Source organism: Pithys albifrons, chromosome 3 (genome assembly GCF_047495875.1).
Source record: "Pithys albifrons albifrons isolate INPA30051 chromosome 3, PitAlb_v1, whole genome shotgun sequence".
Classification (NCBI taxonomy): Eukaryota; Metazoa; Chordata; class Aves; order Passeriformes; family Thamnophilidae; genus Pithys; species Pithys albifrons.
In genome coordinates, this window is record NC_092460.1 from 98112560 (window position 1) to 98134435 (window position 21876).

Consider the following 21876-nt stretch of genomic DNA (forward strand, 5'->3'; position numbering starts at 1 on the left):
GCTTCCAGGGCGCCATTTCCGGGGAGGGCGGGACCGGCACGGGGGTCGGGACGGGAACACACCGGCGTCATGGGGAAGTCGGATTTCCTCAGCCCCAAGGCGATCGCCAACCGCATCAAGTCCAAGGGGCTGCAGAAGCTACGCTGGTACTGCCAGATGTGCCAGAAGCAGTGCCGGGATGAGGTAACGGGGGGTGCGCTAAGGGGAGGGCGCCGGGCCTTCCTGAGGGCCGCGGGCGGCTCCGGCCCCCTTAGAGGGACCCTCAATTCCTTTAAGAGGGACGGTTCTCCTGGAGATACTTAGGGGGGGATACCCTTCTGTTGGGGTCCTCGAGCCCTTTTGTTGCGGCTCCGATCTCATGGAATCACAGGGTGGTTTGGGTTGGGAGAGACCTTAAACCTCATCTCATTGCACCCCCTGCCCTGGGCAGGGACACTTCCACTAGCCCATGTTGCTTCAAGACCATCCAACCCGGTCTTGAGCACTTCGAGGGATGGGGCAGCCACAGCTTCTCTAGACAACCTATGCCAGGGCCTCACTACCCTCACTTGTTGGAATTTCTGCCTAATATCAAAATAGTCCCGCTTTCCGTCACTTTAAAACCATTTTCCGTTTTTATGTCAATCTCTCTTGTAAGCATCCCCAGTGCTATTGAGGGGGCACTGTGGGGGCTGTGACTGCCCTTGCAGGAATTCCTGGTCTTCTTGTGAGGGCTGCGATTCCCTCAGGGAATGTGGCACCTCGTAACCTTTGTGGTAGTTCCCTGGTCTCCTTGTGGAGGGCTACAGGACTGACTCAGGTTCCCCTTGGAAATGTCCCCACTTGCCTTGTGGGGGCTCTGATCTCATCTGTGGGGTATGATCCTTCCAGGATGAATCCTGATCTCCCTTGCTGGGAGCATGGGAAGTCCTGATTCTCATTGAGAGAGCCACGATGCTTTTTGGGGGAGCACGAGAGAGGGCTCTTAATCTCCTGTACAGGTCCCCAGTTCCTCTTTTATGGACCACAGTCCCTTGGGGCCAGACTGGTGGGACCTGGAGGGTTCCCAGTTGCTGAGCATGGGGGCGGGGGTGGGGGGGGTGATCCTATGGAATCTCCCAATGGGAGAAGTTCTCATCCACTTTGGAGAAAGTGTATTGGCCCTGACCCATCTTTGAGGATTGTATTTTAGTTTTCTGTTCTCCATAAATAGCTTCATTAATGTGTCATGGGGCAGTAGAGCATCCTGTGGATGTTTAATTCTATCTTCAGCTGTTTCTATGCCTCTCTCCCTTTTACCCAAAAACCTCAAATCCTGTTCTCCCAGTGACTAGAAGCAAAAAAGCTTCACTGCTTTACAGCCAGATCTTTTTGTAAGGGCAGGCAGTGCTCCCATGTAATGAAATTTACTGGACATTTAATTGTATTTTGATGAAAGACTATTATTTTAGAGGGATAAAAATAGGCTGGAGCCGAATGTCCTGTGTCTGGGCTTTTGGGGAAACTCAGATGACTTCATCCCTGTGCCTGAGGTGAATGAAGTGTCACAGGCCAGAGCTTGAGTGCCCCCAGGACACAATTTCCTCCTTGCACATGTTTGGTGTTGGGCAGGCAGGGAGCCAGCAGACCTTTCCAGTGATCTTGCACAAGTGCCTGGATGGGTCCTACATAGACCTGAGTGGTGCCACATCTGTCCCATTCCACAGGGAATGAAGAGGGCTGCTGGAATGTTCCACCTGGTAACCACTCTCACACTTGTCTGGAGGTTCTAGGCCTTGGGAGGAGTTTCGATTTTGGCTTACTTGGTCAGGAGGAATAACCACCTCACACTAAGCTGAGGCTGAATTAAGGAGTTTTCTGTGGAGCCTCCAAGAAATTTCACTCATAAAACATTATTTTTAATACTTTTTCAGCTGTGTTGCACATTGAGACAAAGACATGCAGAATATTTTTTTGTACTTTATAGAATGGCTTCAAATGTCATTGCATGTCTGAGTCCCACCAGAGGCAATTGCTGTTGGCTTCTGAAAATCCTCAGCAGTTCATGGATTACTTCTCTGAGTAAGTTTTCTCTACATTCTTACCCAGGTCTTTGTTCCTGTGTCAGATCTGCACAGCCACACCTCTGAGGCCCAATAATGTCCCACTGAAGACACTTTATTGTGAGACGTTTTAATGACAACTCTTTTTTTTTAGTGGCAGTTTGAGAATTGAGGGAATGTCACTTTTGAACTTAGGTGAGAGATTTCAGGGAGCCCTGGTGTGTTTAATGAAATTTGACCATTTTATCTCGTGTCTGAATCCTGTTTAAAGTTTCTCGGTGTTACAAATACGTCACCCTCCTGCCCCAGCTGAGTGACTGCCACACAAACACGAGCTAAAGGAACCATAACAGAGAAAGAACAAGTCAGAGGGGTAACTGACATCCCACAGCTTCTCCCAGTCCTTTGTCCAGCTGACCTACATGACAGCTGGGATGACTGGAGCTGTCTTCAGCACGAGTCTGAAGTGAGGCTTTATGCTCCAGCCCTGGAATTAGCAGGAAGATGAGTGATCCATCTGCCCTTTGTCCTGCCCTGTGTTCTGTGTCAGTCAACCTGGGAAGACACCTGGTAACGAAATACAGCAATTAGTGGCAAGTGTTGAGATTCCCTTGCTCCTTTTTATCCCTTTGGGAGGCCGTTATCCTCTTGGAGATTTCACATGTGTGCATGTACCACATTGTGTTTCTCTGTGCATACACCCTGCATTTAAAGCTGCTTTACTGAAAAAGGGAAATATGGCTCAATTTCATCATCCTCAGCTCAAAAGAATAATCAGGTTTATACTGCAGATGTTTAATTGTTAATGACAAGGAAAAATTGCTTAGTAATTGTTAAAGTTTTGCTAAAACCCTTTCTTTTTATCCCCCAAGGGAGTTCCGAAATGACTTCCTAGAATTGCTCAGGAGGAGATTTGGTAAATATTTTGCTGTTTGTTTGTTTTTAATGTCTTTTGTTGGTTCAGTGCAAGACATTTTGGTTGGTTTGTCCTGGGTTCCACACTTAAATTTAATAACAATTATTCTGTATTTCAGGAACAAAGAGAGTCCACAACAATATTGTGTACAATGAATACATCAGCCATCGAGAACACATCCACATGAATGCCACACAGTGGGAGACACTGACTGATTTTACTAAATGGCTGGGGAGAGAAGGTGAGTGTGATTGCTCAGGATTGGGAAGTCTTAAAATTGTTGGGTAATTGAATTGCTTATAATTGATCAGTAAATATTTATATTAGTTCTGTTTCCTTTCTCTTTCTTCCCCTCCACTCCTGTATATACATTAACAGATTTCCAAACATATTTCTGTGCTAACCATTAGGAGTTTGCTTATGAAAAATGTCAGATAAGTACATCAGTCATGTACCTTTCCGTGTGTCTATATTTGCTGGAGGTATTGCTAAATTCTAAATCAGCTTCCAACATTTGCCATTTAAAAACAAGAACTAGAACACTCCTTATGACTGCAAAATCTTTCCATATTTGGGATGACAAGAAGCAAGCAATCATTTTCATTCCTGGCCTCGTGGAAGGGTTAAAGCTTGAGATCTGCAATTCTGTTTTCAGTGTGAGGAAGAGAGATTAAATGGCACTGTGGTGTGACAGAAAGTTTACTTTGGCTCTTGTTGCCCCTGTCTTGCAGGATACATCCAGGGGTCATGGAGTGTTTGGAAAGTCACTCCAGCCAGAGTCAGTAACAATAACCCAGCACTGGAACATTTCCTTTAGTATGATGCTATTAGTGTGTATTGTTTATACATGTTAGATTTCTGTTTTTGTCCTTGTTAAAACAGTGTGCAGGAAACATTTTCTTCAATAAGGAAAGTATTGTAGAACACTTTATCCACTTTATGATGTACTCTGGCCTATTTCCAAATAGTTCTGGGTAGCTGGAGGGCAGAAAGACACAGTACAGATAATTCAAAATCAATTTTAGCAGTCCAGTAAGGGTAAAGTATCTCTGGTAAAATATCTGCATTGTTATGGTGAACATGGGCTGAAAATTATCTTGATATTATTACTATTAATCTTACTTTGTCTTATGTTCACTTTCCAGGTCTTTGCAAGGTTGATGAGACTCCAAAAGGCTGGTACATTCAGTACATTGACAGGGACCCAGAGACTATTCGCAGGCAACAAGAGCAAGAGAGGAAGAAGAAACAGGATCTTGATGATGAAGAAAAAACTGCTAAGTTCATTGAACAACAAGTTAGAAGAGGTTTGGAGGGGAAAGAACTGGTGAGGAAAATTGCACTGTATGTGAGCCTTCAACTCAAAATTCCTCATGATTAAGTTAATAGGGAGATAGATGCTGCTGGGATCCTTCCTCTGGTATTTTCTTTAGCTTCCTAACTTGGAATTGCTTTGTAGCCAGCTTGCTTTAGTACTAAAGGAGTAATAATTACTTCTTCATGTGATTAGTAGTTTAAAAATCACCCTTGGGTTTAGGAAGGCAGAGTAAACAATCCAGTAACCAGCATGACGTGTCTTCATTTATGGTATTTCACAACTTCTAGGGCTGCAGATAACAAGTACCTTGTACACTGGGGAGGCTGAGATAAACAAACAGGGGGATCTGGCATAATCAAATCCACATAGTGGAAAGTTCTGTTTTGATAGTGCTGGTGTGGTTATTTTGGATCTGTTTATTTGGCATCATTTCATGACCTCCATACATGTTGCTGCCTGGGGCTGGAACCTCAGATTTGATCCTAGGTATTGATAGGTACATTTAAATGACATTTAATTGTAAACAATTATCTGCTTCTTAATTTAAAACTAATTGAAATTTAAATGGTCTGAGCCTTCGGTGCTAAAAATTTGGAAAGATATCAGAATTTCCTTCTTTGAGTTATCAGTCTGTAAAGAAACCAGTCAGATCATGCTGGTTCAGATAGAGAAAACTGCTACAGCACGGCCACCTTCCTTTCCTGCTGGAATTGAGCAAGTTCAGGCAGCATCACTGTATGGAGTGTTAATTAGAGAATTTAGCACAGGAGCCTGTAATGAAATAATGTTTTCAATTTATAATCTTTTCTGAATCAAGCCAGGTTGAATAGTACAGTTACTTGTGATAATCTTGCAGTAATCTTTAAAACTGAGCTCAGCAATGATCACCAAAAATTATATCTGGGCTCAGTTTTCTGTTGGAATTTTGAAATGTGTTTTGTGGTTTTTTTTGACAGGAAATGCCTGTCTATACTGAACTGAACAGAGAAAATGAAGAAGAAAAAGGTAACTAGATTTTGATAGATGTGATTTTCTACAACCTACTGAAGCTGATTTTGTGATTCAAACTAGATGAGCACTTGAGGTTTGCTCAGTGCCTCATAAAGTGCTTTGAGATCAGTTATAAAGAGAACTGGAGTACTGAAATGCAGAGTATTCTTTCTTGTAAAGTTTAATTTATTTTAAGACCTTAACCAAAATACAGATTAGTGAAGATTTTAAAATTTATGATATTTTCTATTTGCAGTTTTAAAAAATTGTAACATCTTTCAATGCAGTTATTTTCAAAGATAGAAATAGAGTAATGTCTTTTTATTTTTTAGTTACATTTAATTTAAACAAAGGAGCAAGTACTTCAATCGCAGCATCTTCTAAAACAAGGTGAGACAAGAATTTAAGGCCAACCCTTACTGTTGCAAAGTACTTCTCTGACAATGATATTTGTATAGGCAGGAAGATGCATCTTGTCCTGAAATACTTGGATTCTAATCTCTCATCCTGCCTTGTTATTCAGAAGGGGATAGTAAACGACTTCATGGTTTCTTTTATATTTAAAATGGATGAATAGGTGTATCTTAAATGTGTGCTGTGAGGAGCCTTCTTGAATTCACTGTGGTTCATAGCAGATGCCTGTAAAGTAATAGACAGATAGAGGTTCCCCCAAGAGAGGGTGGAAAAGGGATCCAGCTGAAGCACTTGAAGTGATTCCATCCAGTCCCACCTGCCTTCTATGAATGGATATTTGTGACTTGTTAATTTTGATTCCTAAAAGGTTTGATTGCCTTATTTAATTGGAGTCAATACTTCTTCTGGTCATCATTTAAGCAGCTGAATCTACCTGAAATAAACCTTTCTAAACGTCTTGAATTTAGTTATCATCATATAACCACAAGCAATGCAGGACAGAAAGGATAAATAATGCAAAGAATACTGACTTATAGCACCCTGTGGAACTGTTGGATGATCATACATCTTTTTGTGTGAGGCAATATTGTAATTAAATATATTGCCGGTAAAAGGAAAGCTTTCCTCTCATCACACTCAGCTCTTAGGTAAGATATCTGATGGGATATATGCCAGGCAGAAAATGAGACAGTAAAGCAGTTCTTTGCAATAATAGATACAGATTTCAGGCTTTGAGGAAAACTGGTAAATTATCTCGAAGCATTGAGTGTTGCTTAAGGTGGGTCTGAAACTTAATGCAGACACTCACTTGAATAGTTTCAGTGAGTTAAAATTTGGCTGAATGTGAAATCATGTATCAAGTAGTTTAATTTATTCAGAGCATATGAGAGATACTTGTCTGTAAACTTCATAATGGTACTTTAGAAGCAAAATTAAGATAAGCACTCCATGGCAAGGTGACTGGACAGTGGTTTATCTGTCACTGGTAACTTAGACATCACTTCATGGTCAAATATGGAAGCCACTTCCCTGTGTCAGTGTAGAGGTGTGTTCTCTGGATGTTGGCAGTTCTGAGAATCAGTGGGGTTCAGCCTGATCTCCAGTTCCTCAGTGCAGTGTTGTGGGAGAGCTTCCCTGCTTCCCACCTTCTGTGATCACAGCACAAGCTACAGAAACGTGGCACTGGTATTTCCTGAGTGTGGTGCAGAAATGGGACCAGGAGTTCATAGGTACTGAGTAGTGGAGTTTGGAGAGCCTGAGGGTACAGGTAGTTGGGTACAGAGGTGGGGCTGGAGCTTTGCTGAGGATGGGAGTGAGAGGGGAGGTATTTCTTCCCTTGCCCTGTAGCTGACAAGGAGCTGGGAGTCCCCACTGGCACTGTGGGCACAGGTCCTGACAGTGACTGCCCTTGAGCAATCTGGGAGCCCTGGGCTTTCTTTATCCCTCGGGAATTTACATCCTCAAATCCCTGCTTAACTCACCCATTGAACAAGTGAGATTAGAAGTAATTCTGATTAAGGAATGGGTAGAAGACACTATCAAGGTCACTGACTCCTGTCTGCAGCACTGTAAGTGTACCAGTGTACAGTCCTGTGCACATTGGGCAGCTTCCATTGTACACAGTTAGGATCTCTCCAGCCCTGCAATCCTAGGGCAGGATCGTTCAAAAGCTGTTTGCTCTGAGAGTTTGGACCTTGTTTGTAAGTTTCTGGGTAAATGTAGTCATGGTCAGTTTATACCAGGTGCTGTCATGCTGGTATGTGCCTTTAAAATGCATAGTTTTTCTTTCTCTCTAGTGTTTGCTTTCTCAGTGTATTTGTAGAGAAAAGTTTTGGCCTCTCAACCTTCACTGTGCTGTACAGCCAGGCCTTCATAGTGCTGCCCTCATCTGCCCACTCTCCCTCATCCTCTGAATATCCCTTCCTTGTCCTTCTTCCAGTTTCAGCTGATCTTGAACAGGGAATCTGATTGAATTTGTGCATGCAGCAAATGGACCATCACCATGACCAGGCACTGATGCTTGGCTGCCTTGGTGCTTTGTAGGATTGCATTTGACTTTTTCCTGTCTGCTGCACACTGGCAGCTTTCACCTGTGATTGTAGCCAGACACCTTTCTGCTTTTGTTGCTCTTAACAGCTCCCAATAGAGAGAAGGTAATCAGAGTAAACTTTTCCAAAGTACCTGAGCTTACATAATGTGCTGTTGAATATTGCATTTTTTAAAACACAGTTTTCAAGATAAACCATTTGGTGTCAAATTCTTTCTTGAGTGCTCCATATTGTTAAAATACCCAAACTGTGTTGGTGGTCTCTGGCTCTTTGTCCCAGTGACCTTAATAAATATGTTAAGTAAGATTTGTTTCAGTATTTACACCCAGAAATCACTCAGTGACCTTACAACTAGATATGTTTGTCTTCTTAAATACAGGCACTGCAGTTGTTGTGTCTTAATTGTGTGTTACCCTTTATGAGATGCTATTTTAAGTACTTGCTATTTGATTTGAAATTCAATGTGCTGTCTCTTCTCAAACTCTGCTATGATTATCCAAACTTCCTCTGAAATACAATTTTTCTCTCAGTGTTGCTTCTACTGCAATTTCTGTATCTTCATTCCCAGTGAATATCTTCCCTTTTGTAGCGCATCCAACATCCTCACCACAGGTAGAACATGGAGTTTTTCCCAAGGCCATATTAACATTGATTGCTGTCCACCTCACAGCAGCCACCTCATCTTTCTGGATAACATCTAATTGTCTTTACTGCATGCAAATGTCTTTTATAACAATGGCTGAACTCAAGCTGCCCATAGGCAGTTCTCACTTCGTCTAGTTGTTCCCTAATCCCTGAGATATACCTTTTGTGCTGATTGTTTTTTATTTTCCTAACTCATAGGCTATTTGCCTGTTTTGAATATGCTGGTGAAGGTGGTGTTGCACCCCAAGGAGGAGATCAGTTGTAGAGGAGGAGATTTGCAGGGTCTGGAAGGTGATTTGCACTACTGAAATTAAACAGATCAGGCCTTTTGAGGAAAGATTGTAAGATCTGCTGTAAAAAAACCATCTTACTCTTCCAGCAGTGTTCTTGGACAGAATGCACTGAAGATGGTGGAAGGGGCAGTTAAAAGAAAAGAACCAGCTCATAGCTCTAGTCAGCCCAAAGAGAAGAAGAAGAAATCTGCACTGGATGAGATTATGGAGGTAATAATCATGCAGCATCTGTATCTGTGTGTCCCCATACCTATGGCAATGTCCACTCTACCAGTGTGTTCCTTTGAAGTGATCTCAGCCTTTTAGTGCATGTGGAATTCAGACTTTCACATCTTACCAGGCAAAATAATTTAATGTCCCCATAAAAACTGGTTCTACTGCTCAGCTGTGCCAATTCCATAGATGGCTGAGGTGTTGGAATACAGATTTTGAAAGAGAAGAAAATATCTAGAAACACTTAACAAAAAAACCCCATAGATCACCATCATTTTACTATGGATTCCTGATGTCATCAGATTGATTTTTATGCAGCAAGCACACACTAACCCTTATTTAGAGCTTTGGGGTTTTTTTTTATTCTCCACTTGTTGTGGGGCTGGAGAATTGGTTCAGCTTTTGAAAGACATGGAAAAGCTGCAGTGGAAGGATGAAGTAAATGGTGATTATTTGTTGTTCTGTAGCTTGAAGAGGAGAAGAAAAGAACAGCTCGGAGAGACTACTGGTTACAGCCTGTAAGTGTCTTAAAAATTATTATTATAGCAAATACAGTCAATTCAGCATCTCTAAAGCCACTACTGATTTGTGTAAAGATCCAAAAACAGACTCCAAACTAAAACTACTCTTATTTTCCCTTTCACAATCATGACCCCTTGTGGGCTGTCACACTATATCCTGAATTCAAGTGTAACTGTAATTGTAAAACAAACCAAAAAATGTCTTGATACTACTTTGAGGCAATAATTTGGGAATAAAGACAGATTCCTGAAAGCCACATATTTACTAACATTACTTCCTGCACTGTGCTGAACAGTCCATGACTGGACTCAGAGCGACCTGAATTTACAGTAGATTAGATTGTGGAGTTGTTTGTATATTTTGACACTTTATTTTATTTTTTCTCTCATTTCAAATCTCCCAGGAAATCATTGTAAAAATTGTAACAAAAAAGCTTGGAGAGAAATATCACAAGAAGAAGGCAGTTGTTAAGGTAAGATGTGGCATTGGTTTGGCTTTTTTGCCATAAGGTGACTTCTGAAATTTTGTTTCATTGTGAAGGTTTTTCAGCCTGGTATTTAAGCTGCAGGATCTCATTTGCATACAAAATCTCCAGGTTGAAAGTCTTGCCTTAGTTTTAGCCACTGCCACTGAAAGGATGTGTATTAAATAGTCCAAGGCTCAACAGTCTCTGACAAGAGCCCTAAAGGCAACACCCAGGTGTGTTTTGAATGGTTGACAGAAATGTACAGAGCTCAAAATCAGAGCTTCTTGGATGGACATCTGGGAGGTTTTGTGTGTCCCAATGGCTTGGCTTCCACTGAGCTCTGGATAGGAGAAGGGAAATGTGGTTTATGCCAGGCATGGGGATGATCAGCAACATTTGACCTCATTAAGAGGTAGGATCCCAGTGTTGTTTCCAGCCAGCTTAGTCTCCCATGGGGAAAGAAGCCTCTATTTTACTCTCCATCTTTTGAGAGAATAGCTAAGATAGCTGACCCAAAGGCTGATAAAACCTTGAGACAGTGCTTACAAAATTAGTCACCAATTAGACCAGTCTTTGATGCTCAAGAGGAGTCCTTGACTTGAGAGGTGTTTCAGTTAGCAGTTTGTGGAAGAGGCCTTTAGCACAGCTCAGAAGTCCCTGCTGCTTTTGACAATGTAGAATTGCAGACTCAGTGATGCCAAGTTTGTGAATTTTGAAATGTAAATTTAGAGAAAAATGTTTATTTCTGTGATTGGTTTGTGCCTTTCATAACAGGAAGTGATTGACAAATACACAGCAGTTGTCAAGGTGATTGACTCTGGAGACAAACTGAAGCTTGATCAGACACATCTAGAAACTGTAATACCAGCACCAGGTATAGCTGTTTTCTTCTGTTTTCAGCTTATCTATAGTTCATCCACTTAAAGGTACCATAACCTCCCCTGAGAAGACAGGCTGAGAAAGTTAGGGTTGTTCAGCCTGGAAAAGAGAATGTGCTGGGAAGACCTTAAAACCCCTTCCAGTACTTAAAGGGAGACTATAAGAAAGATGGGAACAAACTTTTTAGCAGAGCCTGTAGCAGTAGGACAATGGCCAAATGGTAATGGCTTTCAACTAAAAGAAAGTAGATTTAGACTAGGTATAAGGATGAAATTTTTTGAGTTGAAGGTGGTGAAACACTGGAGCAGGTTACCCAGGGAAGCTGTGAATGCCCCATTCCTGGAACAAACTGATCCCGTTGAAAATGTCCCTGATCATTGCAGAGGGCTTGGACTAGATGACCTTTATAGGTCCCTCCCAACTCAAACTATTTAATAAATCTGTGAAGAGCCATCTTGCTCTTGGCAACAGCATTCTTTAAGGTGATCTGATAGTCTACTGAATACCCTCCAGTTTGTTTTGAGGAATTACTACATTGCTTCTGCTTTGAGTCTTCACGGTCCCTTCATACGAGAATTAGAGTCTCTTCTGAGAAGACAGCAGTGCTTTAGGATCAGTTCCTTTCACAAGGTGAAAACATCTCTCTTTAGCTGCCAGCAGGAACATCTGGGAGCCCTCCAGTGACCTCTGGCATATATATTTGCTATGTATCTTCCCTCCAAAGTCATGCCTGGAATAACAGTGGGTAGTTGGCAAAGCTGACCTCACCTCCTGTCTGGGTGACAGGTGTTTTTTTAGCTGATACACACTGCTGTTTGTGTGTTGCATCTGAGGGTAGCAGTAAACAGAGCACTGTCAGCATTGGGGGAAACAGTTTGTAGGATTTTGGGATTCACACTGGGATACACTTTGGAAATGGGCAGGCTGTGAGGCAAAGCTGGTGATGCTTCCTGGAGCTGATGGGAGAAATCTCTCTCACAGCTGTCAGTGGAGTTGGACACAACTCTATAAAGGAAGTTTGAAGCCCTGTTGTGTAACTCTTTTCCTATTATTATTTCAGGCAAGAAAGTGATGGTATTAAATGGTGGGTACAGGGGAAATGAAGGCATCTTGGAATCCATCAACGAAAAGAGGTTCTCAGTGACAATAACCATCGACTCTGTAAGTATAAAACACTGCAAGCTCTCATTTGCATAGATCTTTCCATCTGTGTCTGGAGTGCTTTCACAAAGGACCATGGTATCCATAATCCTGTATTGCAGGTGGGATTTATGGTGTGTGAAGTGCTGTGCTCACTCCCCACCTATTCCCAACCAGTAGAAACACAGTCACACAACTCCCCTCACAGACTAATTCCCCACTGTTTGCCCTTAAAAAGATGCCAGGATGCTGAATATAGCAAGTTTTGAACTTGAAAGAGACTTGGAAAATACTTTGTGTTTATTTTGAGCATGGTTGTTGTACTAATTTGTGGGAAGGTAAAAAATGTGAAATATGGAAGGAAGAGGTGAGTTTTCTCTTGCCTTTTCCAGACTGAACATGGGGCTTTATTTGCTGAGTAGTTGTCTTGTTCCTGGTCCGTAATTATGTTTGGGGTTTTTTTTGTTTCAGACTTGTTTATTTGTTTGTTTGGAGTTTTTTATAGATTGCTTTTCTCTCAGCTAAAAGCAGGCCATGTGATCATGTCTGTGTGGCTACTTTGTTCTCTGCAAAACCAATCTATAAACTCATTGATAAAGCAGAGAGGACACTGAATCGAAGTCAAACTTCTTAAACACAGCTTGAAAGAGGGGAGACCCTGTTAGATCCTATTCAAAGAAGGCCTGCAGCACCTCAGCCCAGACTGGATTCTGGAGATTTTGCTTGGGAAGAGACTGGAGGTGCCCTGATGATACAAGAAACTTTGGAGATAAGGATCATAATGTTGGTCTTGGAAAGCAAGGGTAGTTTTTCTCTAGCTCTGATGTTTGTAAGTGTTGATGTTTCTCCTTCCTGCATGATCTCTAAGTGTATAAATTAAGTCTGGGTGAAACTACTCTTGGAAAACAGTGAAGTCTGAGGATTTTCTCACTGATTGCAGGGTGGCCAGGGTTCTTACATATAAGAAATTTCTATGCAAAATTAAATCTTTTACTGCTTAGAACTTCACCGTGAATTAATTCAAAATATCTGCTTATGTTTGCCAAAAAAATTTCAAGGACTTTAGCTGACACAAAAAGTGTCCTGAAAGAGAAAAGATTTCTGGAACAGTGTTGAGTCCCTGTCACATTTTCAGGTTGAAAATAATGAAACAGGGAGCACTGTGTCATGAACAGTGTCCCCTTTAAGTGTCTTACTCTAAGGTCCCTGTTGAAAATTCAAGAAACAAACAATTTTACATTGTGACCTTTTTTATTCTACTCTGTCATTCTCCAGGGACCTTTAAAAGGACGTCGAGTTGAAGATATCCAGTATGAAGACGTTTCCAAACTCGCTTGAGGTGCTAATCATGGATGAGAGAAGATTTTGGTTCCCAAAACCATCTTTCTGACATCTTACAGGCACACACAGGACTCTACCATGTCAGGGTTTTGACTGTGTGCGTATTTATATTGTATATAGGAATTAACAAAAGCAAACTTGATTTATTTAAAGTTAGCTATGGATTTGTTACATAAAATATTTGTGGAAATACTATCAGTGGAAATTTTTAATCTGATTTGAAATCAAAGTTATAATATTGGCTTCAACTTTCTGTTGTAAAATATAGAAGAGAACTGCAAACTCCTCCAGCATGTTTGTCAGGGTTCCTGACAATATTAATATGCAATTTATCTCCAGATGGACTCCATATGGAGTTATCCTGTGGATGTTACTTGTGGGGTTTCTGGGATGCCAGCTAAAGCATATACAGGCAGGACTTGGTGGTTGCTCTTCTGGTTTTCCAGAGCCTTTTGCTTTGTTCATGATTCCATTGTTGCTCTGCTACATAAGTAATGTAACTTGTGCTAAATGATGCACCATTACTTGGTTTATTTTTTTAAAAAAGTCACATTTTATACAATGTTTTATTTCTAAGGCACTTCAGGAATAAACATAAACCTTTCTTAGGCCAGTGTCCTTCTTATCAGCCTTTTACGTGCATGAGGCAGCTGTTGGTTTAAAGCCACCAAAGAGCACAGTGAGGTGCTTGGTTGGTGCACCACATCGTTTGGGTAAAAAAGAAAGATGCAGGTCATCCTGGACAAAATAAAACCCATTGCCTGAAGGTTAAGGCCTTCACCAGTCTTAAGGTTGTGTGACTCTGGAATCTTTTCCTTTCCTTGCCTCAGAAGGTCACTGTCTTGTTGATTTCTGGTTTCCAGGGGACCCTTCAGGAAACTGGAAGTGTGCAGAGATTTAATGAAATAGCTGCTGTCTGAAGTATCCTGAAAGAACCTCACACAGGACATCAGGTGGCTTTCCAGGGTTCCTGGGCATAAAGAATTGATAGTTGTGAGAACTGGAGGCAGAAAACATACTTTGTAAATTCAGGTTCTTTGTGCAGCCTGGACTATGTAAACAGCTCTGCCCTTTCTCAAAGAACCAGTGCTGAGGTAGATGAGGTGTGTGGCACGGTAATGAGGCAAGTGACAGAACAGAACAGCTTCTGTATTACTGAAAATCATTACACTTCACATTCTGGAACCTGACAAATTAGAGTGAATGTAGCAGACAAGTTACAAATGTGTGTGGAGAAGACCTGAGAAGACTCCCTGTGTTCACATACAGGCTAGGAAACAGTGCAATTACTGATCTGGGGAGTTGAAAACACACTCAAGGGATTTTCCTCTCTCCACCCAGAGCCTTATTAAACTGGGGAACTGGCTGCTGTGGGTTGTTGTGGAGGCCAAAGCTGATGGATGGTTCAAAGAAACGAGAAGTGGTTTGTAAGAAGTTGCTGACAGTTCTGAGGGTAATTTTGAAGAGACACTTCAAAACCGTATTGATCCTCTCACTCCTGACACAGCTGCAACAAAGATCCCAATCTGGCTTTTAGTGCCTAAGTGAAAGAAACCAAAGTTCAGACGGGCAAGGGGACAAGTACTTGAGTCCCCTTCCTAGATTAGGGCTGGTGAAAATGATATGGCCAATGTTTTTTCTGAGGTTGCCAGAAAACAGAGTTTTAAATCCAGCTCTTAGTACACAGATGGGCATATTTGTTTTGCTACTGATCTCATTCATTGCTGAATGCTCCTGAAAGGTAAGGGATCCTTTGGGAGCTAAACCCACTGAACGGGAAACTTTTAGTATTGATGATTGTTGCTATATTGTCTAAATGTTTCCTGCTTTCTTGATTTGTATCTGTGTGTGAACTCCTTTCTGATGTTGAAATTTTCACAAAAACAGGCTGGAGGTTGTCTCAGGCTGGTCTAATTAATATTCCTGCAATATGGCACCACCAGTTTTTTCAAGGACATCTTTCACCACTGGTTAACCATCCTTAAACACAGGGATCTCCTCATGATGCCTATTCCAGAATCTATATTCCTTTTCTGTTAAATTCCCTTTATTCTTGCACATTCTTCTTTTTGCCCAGTCCAGCATGGTATGAACTTATATTTTCACAGCAGTTTGAAAACACAAAGGTGTATTAAACCTACCTAAAGTATTAAATAACTATTAAATCTGGTTGTGTGTTACTCACAGTCCAAGTGCCACAACAGTGTTACAGCTCTGCAATGAGATGGATTTTACAAAATAGTTGAAATTTTTAATGGAATTTATACCTCATTAAATTAGACACAGCAAGAGCAAGACACCCCAGCATGTCACTTTATTACAGATTTAATTTCTAAACAGAAAAGGGAGTTCCAGGGCTTTGAAACCTGGATCAGTTACAAAGCAAACGGTGGTGGAGTCGCCTCCAGTCAACATGACGAGCTGACAGCTGCTATTCAGAGGAGTTTTTTGGGCATGAAGGAGCTGATAAGACTTTTTTGAACTAAACTGGTTTTGTGGTGGAGCATTCAGGGTGTCTTCATGAAGCTGTAGAGGTGGGGAACGAGGTAATCTCTGTAGTGACCATCTATGAACCCTTTCCCACTGTTGTGCACAAACCAGCACTCTACGTCGGTCCCATGCACACGGTCTGTTCTGTAGTCCTTCTGCAGACCCCTGGGAGGGACAGGACACCCAAAATGAGGGTCACAACATGGCAAGTAGACAAGAAGACATTGATAATCCTGCTCAGTTATGGTGCTACTCGGCCAAAGTGGTGATTTATGTGTCTTCCACCAGCAGAAAGTGGAAACAACCTCAAAACATGATTAATCTCACACTTCTATGACCTTGTGGGCCTTTTTATGGGGGCTCCAGGCACTGACACACAGCCTGTCAGACATCAGGTGCTGGGCAGCTCTAAGGACAGAATAGGTCATGCTCAAATCTGGAAGTGTTCAAAAAACCATATAGATGTGGTGCTTAGAGACATGGTTTTAGTGATCAACCTGGTAGTGTTGGGTTAGCAGCTGAACTTGATGATCTTAGAGGGCTTTTTCAATCTTAATGATTCTATGAAATATGAAAGAACCCAACTTGCTCAAAGTGTTTTACCAACTGCTAAACCCAGACTATTAGCAGTGAGAAAACAAATTTTTCCCAGGACTCTTGAGACTCAACAATCCTGCAGACAGTGACATAATTAAAAAGCAGGCAGATTTTAATAGCAATAAAGCACATGATTCTTACCTGGTAACAGTGAACTTGTTGCCTTTCACTTCCATGATGGCTTGTGGTTTCTCTGGAGCTTGCCCAGGTGTTTGGTGGTGGATGGAGACTTCTGGTTCAGAGGCAAACTGACCTGACCAGGGAGAGGTTTAAAGCTCTTTGTGCATCCTGATCTTTCAAGGCTTTAAGACCTTTTTTCTTTGAGACCTTTGAGGCTCCATGCCAGCTGCTGCTGGGCACTTCTGGAAAATCAAACTAGTTCCAGAAAGCAAACCCCTCATGGATCACAGGGCACTGTGTCCCCAGTGCTATCAGATCACCCACACAAGGACAGTAAAGGTCTCTGCTGTTGAGGCAACACACTTGTTCTAAAAAAGCAGATTGAAGCTGCAAAGAGTATTTGGGAAACCAACCTCTGCTCCTCAGGATTTCCACATCATAAAGGAGCCTTGGGTGAGTCCACATCTCACAGGGCTGCTTTTCTCTAAGATCTGAGCCCTTGCTTTTGTTCTATGCCACTGCCAGAAAGGGCTGTCATTCAGGGGAGAGCTGCATTACAGATGTTTGCACAGAAATCTTCTCAGAAAAAAAGATTTGAGGGGTTTGTTTTGGTTTTTTTATTTTCAGCCTGGAGCAGTTTAGCCAGTTGAGGAAAGCCCTGTCACAGTATCACCAGGTCTAGTCAGGCCTGTTCTGAAAACACCTTCACCAGCTGGGACAAGGAATAATCTCCTGGTCTCTGATGTTCTGCAATGTCCTTTGGGCTTTCAGGACACTGAAGTTTTTCCCATTCTCAAATAATTTTCACACCTTCCCCATCAGGACACAGACACCAGCAAATTAATTACATGAAACTGGACCAGCCGTGGTTTAGGCTGGATATTAGGAAAATCTTCATACAGAGGATAATTGGGCACTGGAACAGGCTCCCCTAAGGAAATGGTCATGGCATCAAGTCTGCATTTGGACAATGTTCTCAAGCACATGGTGTAATTCTTGGGTTTGTCTTTGTAAGATTTGGATTCAATTGTCCTTGTGTGACCTTTCCAACTCAGGATTTTATGAGTCTGTAATTCTATGAAATTCACTCAGAGAACCAGAAAACTCCCTTCCTAGAGCCCTGCCATTCCCACCACCCGATCCCCAGCCCTTACCTATCAGCCCGTGGGCTGAAGGAGAGAACTGATTTTCAGGGGGAATGTAGATTCCCAGGAAGTCAACATTAACTGGGTGTTTCTTCCATACACGATGCAGCAGAACCATGAAGGACATCTCCTTCCCCATGGTGATGGTAACGTTGCTTTCCTTTGTCACGGATATGAGAAGCCTGGCAGGGAGGAACCAAAGGGCAGGCTCAGTTCAGCTGCTTACAGAAAACCTCTCAGGCCCCTCGAGATACTCTCAGGCATCCAAAACAATCACACAAGAGTGGCAGATATGCCAGAGGATCAATCAGAAACTCAGAGCCTTAGGAGTGGTACCCAGAGGTCTGGCAGGACAGTGCCTAACAGGACAACACTTCATGCCCGTGTTTAAGCAACCAAGTTTTACCCTACAAATATAAGCTTTTGCCATAATGAATGGAGATTTTGGACGTGGTCCCATCGCCTAAACAGTGCTGTAGGGTGTCCAGCATGGCTGGTACCGTTGATCTGCATGTGAAGGTCTCCTGGATGTTGTGAGTCATGTCATGGCAGCAACCCTGGAGGTATCTCAATAGCATTTAGTGCTTGTGGAAGCAGGTGAAAACTGCTGAACTTACTGTTTCCGAATGATGTGCCCCGTGTCAGACCAGGTCAGTGTGATGGCATAAGATCCATCTTTCAGTGTTATAGTTTCTGTGGTGATCTCCACTTTCAGGCCTTTGTTTTTGAAATAAAACCCAATTTTGCCAAAGTATGTGTTGAGTTTCTTATTCTCCATTTTCTTGGCCCCAATGAGCTGCCCATTGACCACAACTCCTGTAAAGGGAAGAGAAAGAAATATTGCTTGAACCTTGGAGCACTGCCTAGAGACTTGGAGTTCTGATCTCAACAGGAAGCACCATAGGATCAACAGACACAGCAACTGCTCTGATCCCGTTTTTCTCATTTTGCCAGCCAAGAGAAGAGAGTTATTTATTAAATCACCCTCTGATGTTACTGTTCAACCTTAGCACAACAATCTGGTGGGAATTGCTGGGAGGTCTTGCTGGGAGCATGAGCCCTCTCTGTCTGTGAAAAGCATGGAGCAGGTGGGCAGGGGAGCAATGGTACCAAAATCCAGCCCCACTTCACCTGCCTCCAAATACTCATCACTTTTCACAAAGGACAAGAGAAAACGTAGCCTCGAGTTATTGCTGGGGAGGTTTAGTTCGGATATTAGGAAACATCTTAACTGAAAGAGTGGTCAGACATTGGAACAGGCTGCCCCAGGTAAGTGGTGGAGTCACCATCCCCGAAAGAATCTATGGATGTGGCACCTGGGGATATGGTTTAGTGATGAACATGGCAGTGCCAGGTTAGCAACTGGGCTTGATGATCTTCATGGTCTTTGCCAATCTTAACTGTTCTATCATCTTGGTTCCATTCCCAGTGTTTGTCCATCCTCATAGTGAAACATTTTTCCCTAACAGATTACTCCTACTCTGAATTTCACTGTTGCACCTTGCTTCTGTGGCCTCTTGTCCCTTAGATGTGCATCTTGGAGATGTGCCAGGCTCCATCTTTACCTTCTCATTAGGTGGTTGAGAATAACAACAAAACTCACCATGGCTCTTCTTTCCAGCTTGACCAAAGCCAGATGTTTCAGCCTCTCCCTCTATGTCCTCTGCTCCAGCCCCATTGTGGTGACCACCACTGAATTTGATCCAGTTTGTCAACATCTCTCTTGTACTGGCAAAGCCCAAACTGGACAGAATGCTCCTGATGTGGAAGGAAATAACCACTTCCTTCAACCTGCTGGCCACATTGCTCTCAGCACACAGTCCCCTCTTTAGGCAATTCTCCTGCTCCCTCTGAACATCTTTCAGACCCAGGAGAAGAAATTTGTGCTGTAAAATAAAACATGTTTTACTCCCTTACCAGTACCAGGATCAGAAACCAAGTTTAGGATCTTCCCAGGGTCTGAGTTGATATTGAAACAGATGTTCCTTTGGCTCTTGGGCAGGTGTATGATGAAATGTGGGTCATTGTCAACTGAAACACAGAAAACAAACAAGTGTGAGAAGCAGGTCAATATCTGCCCTAGAGGGGAGGGACACAAAGGCTGAGACACTTTGCTCAGAGGATTCTGAACCCTTTTTGCGGCTCCTGACAGACAAGGGCCCTTTGCACTCCTAAAGAAGCTGAGGAAGTTCTCAGATGCTCCTCAGGCACTTCCTCCCCGTATACTTCCCTTGTTTAAGGGCAGGACTTGACATTCCTGGCTTGAGGAATGGTGCCAAGTGCAGTGAACCACCAGGCTAACTGGTCACTGCACACCAGGGTGCTGTGGGCTCACCCTGGAGCTCTAGAAGCAGAATTTTATTTCTTTGTGATGGAAGTCAGACTCCAAGTAGGACCAAGGACCCAGTTAGTCAACAGACAGGCACATCTCCTTGAGGCCTAAGTCCAGGAAAGGACCTGAGGCACAGAAATCAGGATTTGAGTGACACCTCTGCTTAAAACCCTGCCATGCCTAGCTGTAGTCTGTTTCTGGAAATGAAACACTCCCAGGACATCTCTCTCTCAAACTAAGAAGATCTTAGACATGTTTACAAGTCCACATTATCATTTTGATGGTGGGTAGATACACCTTGCCTACCTACACCTCCCTGTCACCACTCAGAGACTAAGTGTTGCCTATGAGAATAGCCAGGCCACCTTTCTTTCATTCACTGGTGTTCCTCCTATTTTGGAAGTATTTTTTTCCTGTGAAATAGACAGATCCCAAACTCTTGACCAGGAATGTCTTCCCAGAAGCAGTGGGGTAAGTACCCTCCAAGGGGTGAAGGAGCTTTTGAATGTCTTGAACATTTTGAATATATTGAGTCTCTTGAATAAAGCCCTCAAACATTTTTCCTTATTCTCACCAATTGCTTGATTTTCCTCAACTTGATGCCAAGGTCTGTTCTGACCAACATTTCCAGGAACAAAAAGAATTCCCAGTGCAAAATGTTCAGATAAGTTGGACAGGTAATGTTGCCTTGGTCACCTTCTTTTCCAAGCAGTTTCTTCACTACCCAAAGTCTTATTATAACCCTTGATTTGTGCTGAGAATGAGTTTGAGAGCTCTTTGTTTGATCACAACCTAAATACACACATTGCACACAGAGTTATTGTAGTTACACCGTGTTTATAGGCACTGCTTCTCACAGCTGGCTTGTTTAAGTAGGCACTAAACTGTGGCAAAGGCCCAAGAATTAACAGGATCCATCAGTCATCAGTGCACTGGGAGATTTTTATCTACCACATAACACCCATCTGTCATTTACAACAGCAGTAACTTTACAATAGCTTTCATCTGTCATTTACAATGGCAATAACTGTTCACTAACTTTGCTACTGCAGAAAAGCTGAAGTTAAGTTCAGTGAGCCACCCCAGCCTCAGGGAAGCACACAGCAACACATGGGGTCATTTAGACACTTTAGATCCTACTTGGATCCAAAATAGTTTAATCCTTGTAATTTACAGCATATTCTTACAGGTTCATCTCTTCAAACCTAAAATTACTCCATGTTTTATAAAGAAAAATCTTGATTTTATAAAGAAAAACCTTGGTTTGGAAGGGACCTTCCAACTCCCCTGTCAGGGGACAGGGACACCTTCTGCTAGACCAGGTTGCTCAAATCCCAGTCCAGCCCAGCCTGAAACACCCCCAGTGATGCTGATGAGTTATTAAGTGATAAGTGTTGCTGCCTGGTGTTTATTTGTAGAGAAATATTGTGGTTTTTACCTCTGTTGATGCTCAGAGAAGACACAGGTGGACTCCTTTGCTCAGGCATGAAGCTGACAGGCACAGCTGTGACATTGGCCCAGGCTGGGATCCCTTTGTTGTTATTAGGTGCATTTGGAGTTAATCCTAAAGTACCTGTTAGGTGACAGCCACAATTAGGGTTCTGTAAGTGCTGACATATTTAATAGTATAATTTTTAGAGCACTGCAGTAGATCAGAGTCTGATGTCTTTATACCATTGTAAAGCAGGTTTCCACATCATTTACAACAGGCAGATTTGTGTAATAAAGTCAGGATGGATTTACTCCAGTATCTCCACTGGTGGAATATGATTTACCTGGGCAGCTGAGCCAAATACAATCTACTGTTGAAAAAGGGAGCCTGACTTTTTAAGTCTTATTCATGTGAGCAGCCCCTCCCTTTAGCAAAGCCCCCAGTGTAAGGGCTTCAGTGTTTTGCCAAATAGAAAGATGAATTTTAAAAATTTAGCATATGGTAAAAGCTTTTCTGACTTGGTTCCTGTGTTTGAGTAGCTTGAAAAAACTCTT

At 42.4% G+C, this 21876-nt stretch overlaps 2 protein-coding genes across 5 annotated transcripts in view; one reads left to right on the forward strand and one right to left on the reverse strand.

Annotated features, from left to right (window-relative positions):
• Nucleotides 1-34: 34 nt before the first annotated feature.
• Nucleotides 35-15375, forward strand: KIN (Kin17 DNA and RNA binding protein). Of its 4 annotated transcripts, XR_011697529.1 has the most exons (14): nt 35-183; nt 1946-2040; nt 2894-2937; nt 3056-3178; nt 4083-4264; nt 5212-5260; nt 5578-5635; nt 8732-8855; nt 9326-9376; nt 9784-9852; nt 10621-10720; nt 11786-11886; nt 13141-13303; nt 14070-15375. XR_011697529.1 is itself a non-coding variant. In XM_071552851.1 (13 exons), exons 1-13 carry the CDS (start codon nt 70-72, stop codon nt 13201-13203), a joined length of 1173 nt encoding a protein of 390 aa, XP_071408952.1. In that variant the 5' UTR covers nt 35-69; the 3' UTR covers nt 13204-13819. The 4 variants fall into 4 exon arrangements, 3 of the variants coding, with proteins under 3 accessions (XP_071408952.1, XP_071408953.1, XP_071408955.1); XM_071552851.1 differs by lacking the exon at nt 14070-15375 and having other exon boundaries at nt 13141-13819; XM_071552852.1 differs by lacking the exon at nt 14070-15375 and having other exon boundaries at nt 8735-8855; nt 13141-13819.
• Nucleotides 15376-15505: 130 nt separating this feature from the next.
• ITIH2 (inter-alpha-trypsin inhibitor heavy chain 2) overlaps nt 15506-21876 on the reverse strand; it is a 28004-nt gene continuing 21633 nt past the window's right edge. The window contains exons 16-21 of the mRNA XM_071552850.1: nt 21329-21463; nt 19476-19589; nt 18176-18374; nt 17568-17740; nt 16435-16546; nt 15506-15861 (exon numbers count right to left, since the gene is read on the reverse strand). Of these exons, the coding sequence (XP_071408951.1) occupies nt 15714-15861; nt 16435-16546; nt 17568-17740; nt 18176-18374; nt 19476-19589; nt 21329-21463 (881 nt within the window). The 3' untranslated portion in view covers nt 15506-15713. The remainder of the gene's footprint in view (nt 15862-16434; nt 16547-17567; nt 17741-18175; nt 18375-19475; nt 19590-21328; nt 21464-21876) is intronic.

What these genes read in the sequence shown, in the direction of transcription:
- KIN (XM_071552851.1), top strand. Translation starts at nt 70, where the DNA reads ATGGGGAAGTCGGATTTCCTCAGCCCCAAGGCGATCGCCAACCGCATC. An exon ending in ATTGCTCAGGAGGAGATTTG is followed by an intron (nt 2,938 to 3,055) that starts GTAAATATTTTG and finishes TCTGTATTTCAG; the next exon opens with GAACAAAGAGAGTCCACAAC. An exon ending in CACTGGATGAGATTATGGAG is followed by an intron (nt 8,856 to 9,325) that starts GTAATAATCATG and finishes GTTGTTCTGTAG; the next exon opens with CTTGAAGAGGAGAAGAAAAG.